This window comes from Ipomoea triloba, chromosome 9 (assembly GCF_003576645.1).
Source record: "Ipomoea triloba cultivar NCNSP0323 chromosome 9, ASM357664v1".
In the NCBI taxonomy this organism is placed as follows: Eukaryota; Viridiplantae; Streptophyta; class Magnoliopsida; order Solanales; family Convolvulaceae; genus Ipomoea; species Ipomoea triloba.
Window position 1 is genome coordinate 5,191,625 of NC_044924.1, and position 12,515 is coordinate 5,204,139.

General features: G+C 35.9%; 2 protein-coding genes across 6 annotated transcripts; one reads left to right on the forward strand and one right to left on the reverse strand.

The window, feature by feature from the left end:
• The first annotated feature begins 792 nt into the window (after positions 1 to 792).
• On the forward strand, positions 793 to 3,312 carry LOC116030190. Its single transcript, XM_031272357.1, has 2 exons — positions 793 to 1,006; positions 1,235 to 3,312. The coding sequence occupies exon 2, from the start codon at positions 1,318 to 1,320 to the stop codon at positions 3,043 to 3,045; it is 1,728 nt and encodes a 575-aa protein (XP_031128217.1). The 5' UTR covers positions 793 to 1,006; positions 1,235 to 1,317; the 3' UTR covers positions 3,046 to 3,312.
• Positions 3,313 to 5,187: 1,875 nt separating this feature from the next.
• Positions 5,188 to 9,008, reverse strand: LOC116030562 (probable E3 ubiquitin-protein ligase XERICO). 5 transcript variants are annotated; one of them, XM_031272853.1, is made up of 5 exons: positions 8,781 to 9,008; positions 8,078 to 8,125; positions 7,830 to 7,913; positions 6,778 to 7,246; positions 5,188 to 5,989 (listed from the first exon to the last, which is right to left on the reverse strand). In XM_031272853.1, the coding sequence occupies exons 4-5, from the start codon at positions 7,230 to 7,232 to the stop codon at positions 5,920 to 5,922; spliced, it is 525 nt and encodes a 174-aa protein (XP_031128713.1). In that variant the 5' UTR covers positions 7,233 to 7,246; positions 7,830 to 7,913; positions 8,078 to 8,125; positions 8,781 to 9,008; the 3' UTR covers positions 5,188 to 5,919. The 5 variants fall into 5 exon arrangements, with proteins under 5 accessions (XP_031128713.1, XP_031128711.1, XP_031128712.1 ...); XM_031272851.1 differs by having other exon boundaries at positions 8,536 to 9,008; XM_031272852.1 differs by lacking the exon at positions 8,078 to 8,125 and adding an exon at positions 8,536 to 8,603 and having other exon boundaries at positions 8,781 to 9,007.
• Positions 9,009 to 12,515: the final 3,507 nt, after the last annotated feature.

The following is a 12,515-nucleotide window of genomic DNA, read 5'->3' on the forward strand; positions in this document are numbered from 1 at the left end:
ATTTTAAGTTATAGTATACCGGAAATGTTAATGAATTTATTAATAATTTCAATTCAATTCTTTGTAACGATCACAAACTACATGTGAGCGCGATCTACATGTGAGAGAATATGATATTGACATGAATCAAATTTGCGACTTTTGAGTACAAAGGTCATTTTAAATGGTGATAAAAATTGAACTTCAAATAAATTAAATCTGCAATTTTCAATTTCGAGTACAAAGGTTATTTCAAATGGTGACAAAAATTAAACTTCTGACTTTAGATATAAGAATCATGTTCCACTTGTTTGGTCACTCCATTTATATAAAAAAAAAAATTAAATCTTACAAGTGGTGGAACATATGGATTATTGATTTTTTTTTTTGGATTTAAGTGGATGAGTTAACTCCAAAACAAATTTGTACAACTCCCATAACATCGCCTCCTAGACATATTGATCTTTAAACATATAAAAAACAACTTCACTAGATTTTATGTGCCTTAGTTATATTTAAGTTTTCTGGCAATTATTTCACATTTCAACAATGTTACATAGTAGCTCACATAAATAGTTTAGTCGATCACAAGAGTGAAGTTTAGGAATAGTAACCCAAAATTGAAACTGTATTTAGTTGAGTTATGACTTTTTTTTTTTTTTTTTTTTTTGGGTGCTCTTTACATAGTAGGATTAGTAGCTATTGTTGTGGTATATGAAACTACATTAGAGTCTAATTAACCGGGTCGATTTACATTTTGCTCGGCTGACGATGTCGGCGGGTCTCAAGCCAGCAGCTCAAATCCTACCGTCCACGTCATACATATAAATCACTATCGTCCCTTCACCGACGGCGCATTTTAGCAACAAGCCTTGTAGTTTGCAACTATAATCACCGCTGACTTAAGATTCCAAAACGGCAACACCCCTCCCCCTAAGTAAGGAGCTCCACTCCACTCCACTCCGAGAGAAAGAGAGAGAAAGTGTGGGCAATGCTTCGATAGATCATCCGCACTCTCTAAATGCTTGTAAGTAATGACGCAATTTATATGCATTTGCTATAGATTTTGATTCTTTTAATGTATTGTCTGCTTATGATTCCTAGATCTGTAAGCTTTCAGCTTTATTTTAACGATTTGGTCCCGTTTTCTGAGTACCCTTTACTTCAATTTGTAGATTTGTGGTCTTAGATTTTACCCTATTCGGCTGATTACCTCTCATTGCGCTTTACATTTCTCTTTCTTGTTGTGTTTTAGGCCTAATTGTAAGATTAAATCAGCTTTAAGTCTGTTATTTTCCCGATTTGCTTTGGAGATTGTGGTTTCTGAGGGTAGAAAGAATGATGGGTCGGTCGACGGTTTGGGGATCAAGGAATGCAGGTTTTAGGCCGGAGAATTTAGGCCAAGATGCACTAGCTATGATAAGGAACCTCGGTTTCACGGTATTTGTGCTTGGGGTCTTGATTTTCACTATAATAGCGGCCACTTATCAGCCTGAAGATCCATTGTTTCACCCTTCTACTAAGATGACTAATTTTCTTACCTCCAAATCAAATGCCACATTTAAAGCTGATGACACCGTGGTAAAGACGGGGGAGGACTTTATTGGTGCAAATCAGACTGCATTTGCTACGTTTATTAACCTTACTGATGTTGATATTGCGTTGCCAGTCACCGAAACTGAAACTGGCAATGAGCTTGAATGCCAAGGGAAAACTGATGAGCCTATTGACTGTAAGGACCCGGATGTGTTCCATTTGTTGATGAAAGCTACTATTGAGAAGTTCAAGGATGTACATTTTTACAAGTTTGGGAAGCCCGTCCCTGGCTCGAATGAGACCTCCTGTCACATGGCATGGCGGTTTAGGCCTAAGGAAGGAAAGAGTGCTGCGTTTTACAAAGACTACAGGAATTTTGTGATTTCTAGGTCAGAGAATTGCACACTTAGCGTGGTTGATATTGGGGAATATCATTCAGGTGGGAATGCTAGGAAGAGGAAGAGAGACCGCAAGAAAGCTGGGAAGTCAGAGGAGGGATTCGAGAAGGCACCAAAGACAGAGGACCAGGGTATTGCTCTGCCTGTGGTGGGGGAAGCTGTGAACGACTCACTTCCTGTTGTGGAATCGGAGAGTTCATTCAGTCGGGGGAAGTATTTGATTTATCATGGTGGCGGTGATAGGTGCAAGAGCATGAACCATTATCTGTGGAGCTTCATGTGTGCATTGGGTGAAGCTCAGTATTTGAACCGGACCTTGGTAATGGATTTAAGCATCTGTTTGAATAAGATGTATACTTCATCTGGTCAAGATGAAGAAGGGAAGGATTTCAGGTTTTACTTTGATTTTGAGCATTTAAGGGATTCAGCCTCTGTCCTGGACCAGACTCAGTTTTGGCAAGATTGGACCAAGTGGCACCGGAAAGATCGGTTGAGTCTTCATCTTGTGGAGGATTTTAGGGTTACGCCAATGAAGTTAGCTGAGTTGAAGGATACTTTAATCATGAGGAAGTTTGGCTCTGTGGAACCGGATAATTACTGGTACAGGGTGTGTGAGGGAGAGACTGAATCTGTTGTTCAACGGCCATGGCACCTGATATGGAAGTCGAGGAGGCTGATGGACATAGTTTCAACAATTGCATCAAGGTTGAACTGGGATTATGACTCTGTTCACATCGTGAGAGGTGAGAAGGCAAGCAATAAGGAACAGTGGCCACATCTGGCTGAAGATACTTCACCCGAGGCTGTCATGTCCTCCTTGAAGGACAAAATCGAAGATGGCAGGAACTTGTATGTTGCAACCGACGAACCAGACATATCATTTTTTGACCCTCTGAAAGACAAGTATTCCACGCATTTTCTGAACGAATATAAAGATCAATGGGATGAAAAAAGTGAGTGGTATTCAGAGACAGCAAAGCTTAACGGTGGGAATCCCGTGGAATTCGACAGTTACATGAGAATTTCTGTTGATACAGAGGTTTTCTTGAGGGGTAAAAAGCAGGTAGAGACTTTTAATGATCTCACCAAGGACTGCAAGGATGGGATTAACACTTGCACTTCCTCCACCTAATTTCCTTCATGAAGTTCTCAAAGTTAGCTGCTCTTGTGCTGGATAGATATGTGTAATTTTAATATACCATGTTTGCTCTAGGAAAGTTTTGCTTTGTGTTTTGCAGTTCAAAACGTTTGAAGCTTCCCCAATCTTTGTACTTCAGGGGAGGAAAATAAGACTAAATTATTTTATTTGCCTGTGTTTATTACTTGTGTTGTTTGTAGTTGTACTCTTTGAATTTCCCCCTCTTCTTATACTTGATTAGCTCATAATTTATCTTGTCTATATCATTGTTGTTTTTCAGCCATAAACTTGGTCTTTTGTTTCTCTTTTGTTTGAAGGTGCTGTTAGTACTTCTCTTGATTTTTATTTTTTGTTTTTTTTTTTTCTCTTGATTGTTAGTATAAAGTAATTCGAAAAGAGTAAGATGTAGTTAGAGGTCATCACAGTTCGAATCGAGCTTTTCTAAGAATTGAAAAATGTGTTTCCGACTCGATTAAGTTTTAAGTTGATGATTGAAAATTCATAATCTCTTTCGTTTTGTATGGGTTTAGCTTTAAAAGATGTGTTCTAACTTAATTAAAAGGTCACAAATCGAACATTGTGATCTAATGGCACCCGATTGTGCCCCCATATGGTAGAGAGTATGTTTGAGCATTGACTTTTTGTGCTTCAATACGTTGAAAAAGAAAGTAGTTATGAACATATATTATATTGTAACAGAGTCAGTCATATTCAAAAAAAAAAAAAAAGAGGTCACAAACCATATGGTGGAGTTCACCTTACCTTATAAACCATACTCAAAACAATACCTGTGGAGTTTACCTTACCTTATAAACTATACTCAAAACAATACCGTTTTATATTAATTTACTGTCGTCAATCACTGCATAAAGTTTAGTAACATTCATCATATATTATGTTTGATGTTTATAGTATTTGCTCAATAGGTTTATAAACTTAAATTTTAATATACATAAGCACTAAACTGCAGGTACATCATATATATATATATATATATATATATATATATATATATATATATATATATATTTGTTCTATTTGATTTATGCCTATCCTAGCTTGATTCAAGGAGGTTTGGACTTGGATCTAATAGTCACATAAAGTCATAATATTAATAATAATATGAATAAATCAATACTTCAATTTTTTTTGAGTAACAATACTATAATTTAATTTTGCATGATATTTAACAAATCATTATATCTACTATCAAGAGATTTTAAGATTTTATTTTTATATAATATTTGAATTATTATAAAAAAATGAGTATTATTATTATTATTATTATTATTATTATTTTGGGGAGTGAACTTTTGGCTTAAGGTATTTTTCAAATTGAATTGTGTCCTACATATTGATCGCTATTTCATGAATCTACCAAAGAAAACAAAGATTGTCAAGGAAACATTAGAGGTGAAATAAATGAGTATCAACTCCAAGAAAGAAAACATCAAAAACCAAAACCACAAAATTTCAATTCCTGTATCTTTTTATTCAACTATTGTAATTGTAATTGATCAGAAAGTGGTTAAAAACAGAGGATTCACATTGACCAAAAGGATAGGCGAGACCTGCGTAAACTAAACCTCTTAGAAATTAAGGAAAATATGGACCAATTCTTTCAATAATACCCAACATTTTCTCTCCTATCAAAAATAGAAAAACAAAAACGATCTCTCATCATCCCTTAGCAAAATCCTCCGTCTGTCTTCATTGCCTCTGTTTACCAAATTCAGGTAACAATATACAATCATATTTGTGTATGCATCCAATCCCACCCACCTAAACTAGGATCTCAGTTTTAGAAATCTGTTGTTTTTTATGAAGGCAATGATGATTCAAGATTGTCTATCATCGTCTCTCGTCTTGATTTACATATTCTTGATAGTTCTCGGGGGTTTAGACCGAATGCTTTTAGGGGTATTGATAGATATTGTGGGCGTGACTCTGCCCAGATTTCTATAGTTCGTCTGATTTTTAAAGATTGTGATTTTGTTTCCGATTATTTGTTTTCTCATGATGTTTGGGTTTAGCATTGATCTTATTTGATTTGATTGCAAATTTATTGATTTATTTTAGATGAGCAGTGTTCATTGCCTTCAAATTGAGATACATCATACATATACATCATATCTCTATACTTGGAACCCTTATACCAGTATTGAAACCTTATTATCTTAATCAAAACAAAGAAGAAAGAACTTTTCTTTGAAATATGGGTAATGAGAAATTGTGTATGGGGTAATACCTAGAAAGGGGATTTAACTTAGCACCAGGTCAGGAGTTCAAATTCATGTGTATACAATAACGCCCTTAGGAGAGCTGTTGGAGAGCTGTTCCTGTTTGACGCCCATTATCTTGATGATGCCTAATTTCACATTGCAAATTATAATGCATGATTTGGATTGGTGCTTTTTGAGGCCAGTTGTGTGTTTTGTAGTCTTGGAAAAACTCTTCTCTCTCTCTCTGCTTCTCCTTAACTGCTGCCATTGTTGCATCAAGGATGGCTGAAGAACCAAGAATGTCAGCTGATGATCTCCCAAAGAAGAAGAAGACTCTGCAGATAGCAGACATTTGTCTGGACCCTCCCGTAAAGAGCAAACCGCCACAGTTAAGCAGCTCGACGCCATCTTCTCCCAGGCGCCTGCGCGAAAACTCAGCTGTCAAGTTCAGCTGCCTCTGCTCCCCCACCACTCACCCCGGATCCTTCAGGTGTCGACACCACAGGAACCAGATGCGCACCAGCATGTCCGTTGGTGCCAAGCTCTCTGAGATGGCTGCGGGCAAATAAGCACCGGATGTATACCCTGCCTGGCTCGGCTGCACTCGGGGTAGTTCTGCTTCTTGCAGTGTACACTCATCTCGCACTTATGGCTGCAATATTTGTTCTGGTTTTAATCTGTTTGGACATGATTGTTGAGTTCTTGTGCTGTTTGTTCTGTAAGCAGTTGTGTAATTCAGAAACAGATGGTTTATGAATCATCCTAAAGTAATTTTCTTCTTCATTAACTTCAATGAAAGTACAAACATTCCCTGTGCTGGTTACTCATATAACACAACTCTTTCAATCAAGCACAAAAGGGTTATTTCATCATTGCCCACACGGGTAGCTGTGGGCAACTCAGTTGATTCTTGAATGGTAGATTGTGAACAAGAACACAAGATCGAGCCCTGACAGCCGTAGTATGGGAGTTACACCCAATGTAATGGTCTCATTGTGAGCACCAGACACTGGTCCACCACTATTCTGTCAGGCCGAACAAGAGGGTTATTTCATCATTGCCCACACGGGTAGCTGTGGGCTCTTGGATGGTAGATTGTGAACAAGGACACAAGATCAAGCCTTGACAGTCGTACTGTGGGAGTTAAACCCAATGTAATGGGCTCCTTGTGAGCACCAGGCACTGACCCACCACTATTCAGTCAGGCCGGGGCAAGGGAATTTCGCGTTTATGAGGGGAATGGTTATTCCATCATCAACAGCTAGCTAAGAGGTACTAGAAGTAAATATTCTGAAACAGTGTTGTTGATATATATATATATATATATATATGTACAACAATGTATAGAAGTTTTGGTGAACCATCGCTCTGAAAGGACGCAAACAGTGGCCGGATGAACATAGGTATGCAACTATGAAATGGTGATATGTCAGAGGTCAAACACAGGCCTGTACAGTGTACACTACTAAGCTGTACATGAGGACTTAATAACAAGGTTACTCACATTGGACAAGTATCTTCGTCGCCTTCATGTGGGACCATGCAATTCCTGCAGAGCGGGCATGTGACACTCCAGCACCTCAGCCACTTCTCGAGGCACAGCCTGTGGAAAACATGCCCACAGGGTAAGCGGTTAATCTCTGCATCTGGCGCAAAGTCGGTTAGGCAGACAGAGCACTCTTTCTCCGAGTGGCGAGGTATGCAAACTGAGTCGTAGCGAATAGCGGGAGTTTGGCTTCGGAACTCCTCCATGTAGGACTCCGAGGGGGTTCCACGACATTCAAATGTATCTAAGGGCCCCTCCATGGAGTACTCTTCACACGGTGCTATATGAATGCCAATAACATTAAGGATTGACCGCACTATCTCCTTGACGATGGAGATGGAAATGGCAGTGTTCACCAGAATCACGCATAGAACTCCAGCATCAGCTGGAGTTGAATAAGGCGAGAGACCCATATTGGAATTGCAACCTAGTCAAGAAACGATTCAGCCAAATCTTAGCAAATGATCAAGATAAAACTAGCTAAACGAGGTGTTTTTATAAGGATCCATTATTTATCATCACTAGAAGAAAATAGTCTTTGAGAATGTGTTATGTGTGTCAAGGTTGCGAAGAAAATTCATCTATTTTCTACTAACAAACAGTCCCGTCCTCACAGTGCAAGTAACACTCTTGCCTGTATGTATTGTGAATTCTTTTAAAATCATTGGTTTCACCTATTCATTTCTCTGTTTTCATTTCCTTCATGTGTGGTTCTTAAGAGCTTTTAATTGAAACACAGGTCCATAGAAAGCCTTCAAAGACCAAAGTTGTGACCTATAAAGGTTGAACAGCTTACGAACAACCTAGAAATGGTCACCACTTAAAGGAGTACTTAAAGAAAGATCAAACCAGTACAGATGACACCAAACTCAGATAGCAGAAATCAAATAAATCTTCCGAGGTAGCAAAGGGAATATACGGGCATCAGAAACAACACTAAAATCAAATCAACGAATGTTGATATTATTACTGCAAACTCGAAGAAAAAAGCAGTATATGCAAGTATTTACCTTGTTTACTACACCGTAAATTCTAGTATGCAGATTCCAGAGTACATATATTTAAAAGAGCTTGAAGCAGCTGGTCTGAAAAGACTGAAAAGAAAAAACACAAAGCATTTTCAGATAATCAATAAATGTTGAATAAGCTCACAGAAATATACCAATTATGCTTTTATTATGTAAACTAAACAGGCCTTTTCCCAACACAAACACGATACTATGGCAAAGACAAACATCATCCTAGAAAGAAGGATTACCTTAATAGCTTAAGAGCCAAGTTATGGAAAACATAAATATTATAGTTCCTACACCATAAGAACAGAGCTGGTGAGGAAACATGGTGAAACAAAACCCTAATTCAAGAATGAATACTCAAACTATTTACTTCCATATCTAAGCCAAAAAAATGGGACATTTCATCATCCAAAATCCCAAAAATTTATTTTATTTACAAACCATGTCCTAATTTTAAGATAACCTGCACACACAGATCCACTAATTCAGAAACTGGGTAGCCATCTCTGTCATTCATGCCAGTCTTTCAAGAAAAGGTATGAAAAGTTTGGATTTTGAGAGCTAAATAGAACAAAACAGTAACAAAACAGAACTTTTACTTCAAGAATTTTGAACTAAACAACGGGAAATGTTCTTTTGGGATATTTCTCAATGAATTCTACAATTGTACCAACAAGGAAGAAGAGTTCATAAAACTCACCAAATACATAAAGTGCAGAAGAATCACCCAAGGACTAAAAAGTTGAGATCTAACCATAGATCATACTACTTTCCATGTGAAACCCATCAATACACAGGAAAAGAAGGAATTTGCACCCCATAATTAAAAGCAAAGATTCTTGTGAGCCCATAAAAGAAGGGGGGGAAAAAAACAAAAAAAGCACATAAAGAAGAAAGAGATTCAAGGAAATGGGGGTGTAGTTGGAAGAGGCATAGGTTGCTTACTCAGAGGTAGTAAGGTGGAAGCTGGAAAAATTGAATCTTTTTGGTAGAAGCCTCGAACTTGACTCAAGTGGGATATGGTTACTGTTTGAGCAGACGGGACCAAGAGTTTTGGAAGAGAAGATAGATAGAAGTTCTTGAAGTTTTGAGACCTATAGGCTATAGAGATGGATAAAGATATAGGGAAGAATCCCAAAGGGAGAAGCAAGAATTAGATACCTAGAATTGGTGCAAAATGACATCTTTTCACTGTTGTTGTTTCTAAGGATGGCAAACAAGTTAACACAAATTTATAGTTTTTTTCCCTAAAAAGAATAGTAATTTTTATAAATGAATAAGTCTGGTGTGACATCGTCTTACCGTGAAACATGTATTATTTTGTATGAATGAGTAAAAAATTATTATATTTCAATTGAAAAATATTACACGTTTCACGCGAGACGGTCTCACGCAAGACTTACTCTTTATAAATATTTATTAACACACTACTGATCTGCACACATTAATATCTTGTATATATGCCTCTGTTAATCCTACTATAAGATTTAACTTTCGTAAAAGTGTCAAATTAAAGTTTGTACTGTAATACCTAATTGTTGTTCATCTGTCACACTTATACCTACCCTAACATATGCAAACTCAAATTTTATAAAATCAAATCATGTCATGTCAAACCTTTTTCCAAATGTGAAACACATTGGATTATATGTACATCTTTTGATCAAATTATATATATTTTCTTAAATTAATGTTGCATGAGTTGTAATTTTTATTAAGATTGTTACATTTTAAAGCCAAATTAAAACATCGTATGTTATTTTTAAAGGGTAGATTTTATTTCGGCATCTAATAAAAAATCTTCTGTAAATATAATACACCTGGATCTTGATTGTATAAATATTTTTGTTCATTTAATTGTGTGTGAATATATATGATTGAGTTATATATTATTTGATTTGTTGATTTTTGAAGGTAAACGTAGTTATTCCATTAATTCATAACATAAAACATTTACATCAATGATCAATGAAATGGTAAACCATTCCTTACAGTCAGACATAGAAATAACTTTTCTAACTATGCTATAGAAAACTTGAATAGCAGACTGTTTCATAACTATGAAGCTATGTTCCTTCAGGGAGCTTAAAGCTTCATTAAAGATCTGGGTTTTCGTCATCATTCTTTTTTGCTCGCCCAGGATAAGATCAACACTTGTCGAAACCAAACTAAACGATTTATGCTAATGAAAATGAAAAGCTCGTGAAAGTAACGAGAGTAAAAATGCTCGTGAAACTAACGAGAGGAAAACACAATAATAGAGAAAATAAAAAGTGGGTAAAGTCAAAGTAGGGTTGGGAGTTCAAGACTACCAACACAAACCCCAATACCTACCTACTATTATTTTATTCAAAGGGAGAGAAAACGGAAGAAGAAGATCTGTGGCGGTGGTCGGAGCTGCGACGGTGGTCGGGACGGAAGAAGAGCGAAAGCAAACATAGAAGGTGACCAAAACCGTCGGCTCAAAGCTCCATTAGAGCTCCTGCCGGAGGCCGGCGGTGGAAGCCGGAGTTGAGCAGCAGAGAAAGGCGTTTGGTTTTAGAGAGAAAAAGGAGGCAGCATATAATATTGGGTTTCTCCTCTTCCGAGTATGTGAGTAAACCCTCGCACTGTGATCCTAGCCGGCAAAGGACCACAAGGAGGTTAACCAGCCTAGGTTGCCCATAGCTGACCAGCTCAAACCCGGGTGGCAGACGGTTTCGAACTCAGGACCTCACGACCGCGAGCGTCTTGGTCTTGCCACTCAGGCTGCTCTTACGGGCTGATTGTGATATATATGCATGCATGGAACCTAGACTACTTCATTTTAATTTCCCTCATCTCGTTGGTGCTTTATATAATTGTTTCAACTAGTTAAAGTCTAAGAATCATCCACAACTTGGTACTTTTGTTGGACTATATATATGCTTAACAAATCAACTTCTATTTTTCATAATAACATCGATAAGTACTAGGACTAGGTATTCTGCCTTGGACAACTTTATCTTCTTGTATGCAAGCTATAAGCATCTATAGGAAAGAGGAGAGAGAATTAAAGAAAAAAATTTTAAAAAATTAATTGGCGTAAGCATTTGGGCACACAAGTTATGCCCATGCGGGCATCTATTTTTTAAATCTCCTTTCCTGCAAAAAGTTAGTTAAATTTAGCAAAAACCTCAAAATAACACTACTCTAAAAACACATTACCTCCGGCTCTCACTTCTCTCTTCCAACTAAGTCAAAGTACGTCGTAAAAAGGTTGATGTTGGGATGCCCTAAGATAATTAATGTCTTAATCAACATTGATTTAATTATACATGAGCTATGATTAGCTTATCAATTAAGTTTCTTGTTTTTTCTTTTACTAAATGGTCCAATAATGCATGCATGAGAAGATTTAAGATTATTTAATTAGTTTTATATATCAAACTAAATCATTAATTATTGTAGTAATCAATAATTAAAGTGAGCTCTGCATAAGGACACTATTGCCTGCTTAGGTGGTGCGAGAACTTAATGAATATAATCCATCCCCATTCCCCATATATAAACCCTTCTTCAGGGGGCGTTTGGTTCGGGTTATATAAGATAACTAGGGTTATATTGGGTTGGTTATCTAACATTCCTATGTTTGGTTGGAGTTATATAACATTCCCTTGGAATCAAACATTGCCTCCACATCACATTTTTCCTTGTTTTTGAGGGAATGTGATTCCCTTGTTCATCTTAGGTAATATTAGATCCCCTTGCCATTTTACATTCTTTGCCCTTAACATACATCAAGGTGAAAGCTTGATTTTTGAACTTTATTTTATTTATTTTATTTTTATGAACTTGATTTTTGAACTTTATTTTATTTATTTTATTTTTATGAAAGAGGACTTTGAACTTTATTTTATTTATTTTATTTTTATGAAAGAGGACTTTGAACTTTATTTTATTTATTTTATTTTTATGAAAGAGGACTAGATATGTTATTTTATTTATTTTATTTTTATGAAAGAGGACTAGATATGGGAAAACATTTATTTTATTTTTATGAAAGAGGACTAGATATGGGAAAACAAAAATTTGAAAAAGCAAGAACATTATATTGTAGTAGTTTGGCACAAGTTCATGTTTGCAAGGTGATTTGTAATATAATGTATTAAGGTAAAATAACTATTATAACATAAACAATAAATCATCAACCAAACATGCATGTTTATATTACTTAGCCTAATTTTTACCAAACACAGGAATCTAACATTCCCAGTAATCTAACATTCCCAACAATCTAACATTCCCTAAGGTAATCTAACCAAACGACCCCTGATCAATTCTTTGCTTTTCCCCCCTACATACCTACAATATAATTTCAACATATAATAAAAATTCTATATCAAGCGCCAAATTAAAAAATCTAGTGAAAAAAGTTAAACTTTAATATTTGAAATAAAAAAAAATTATAAAAAGGTGTTGGCTCAAGTATAAAGATTTTGTATACTTTAAATTAACGTGACCTCGTGAGTTAGCTACTATTTTTAATTTTATTATCAATATGCCCCAAATTAGTTTATTAACTCTAAAACCAGCTAAAACACTAGTAATTTTGAGTAAAACAATGAATTATATATATATATATATATATATATATATATATATATATATATATATATATATATATATATATATATATATATATATATATATATATATATA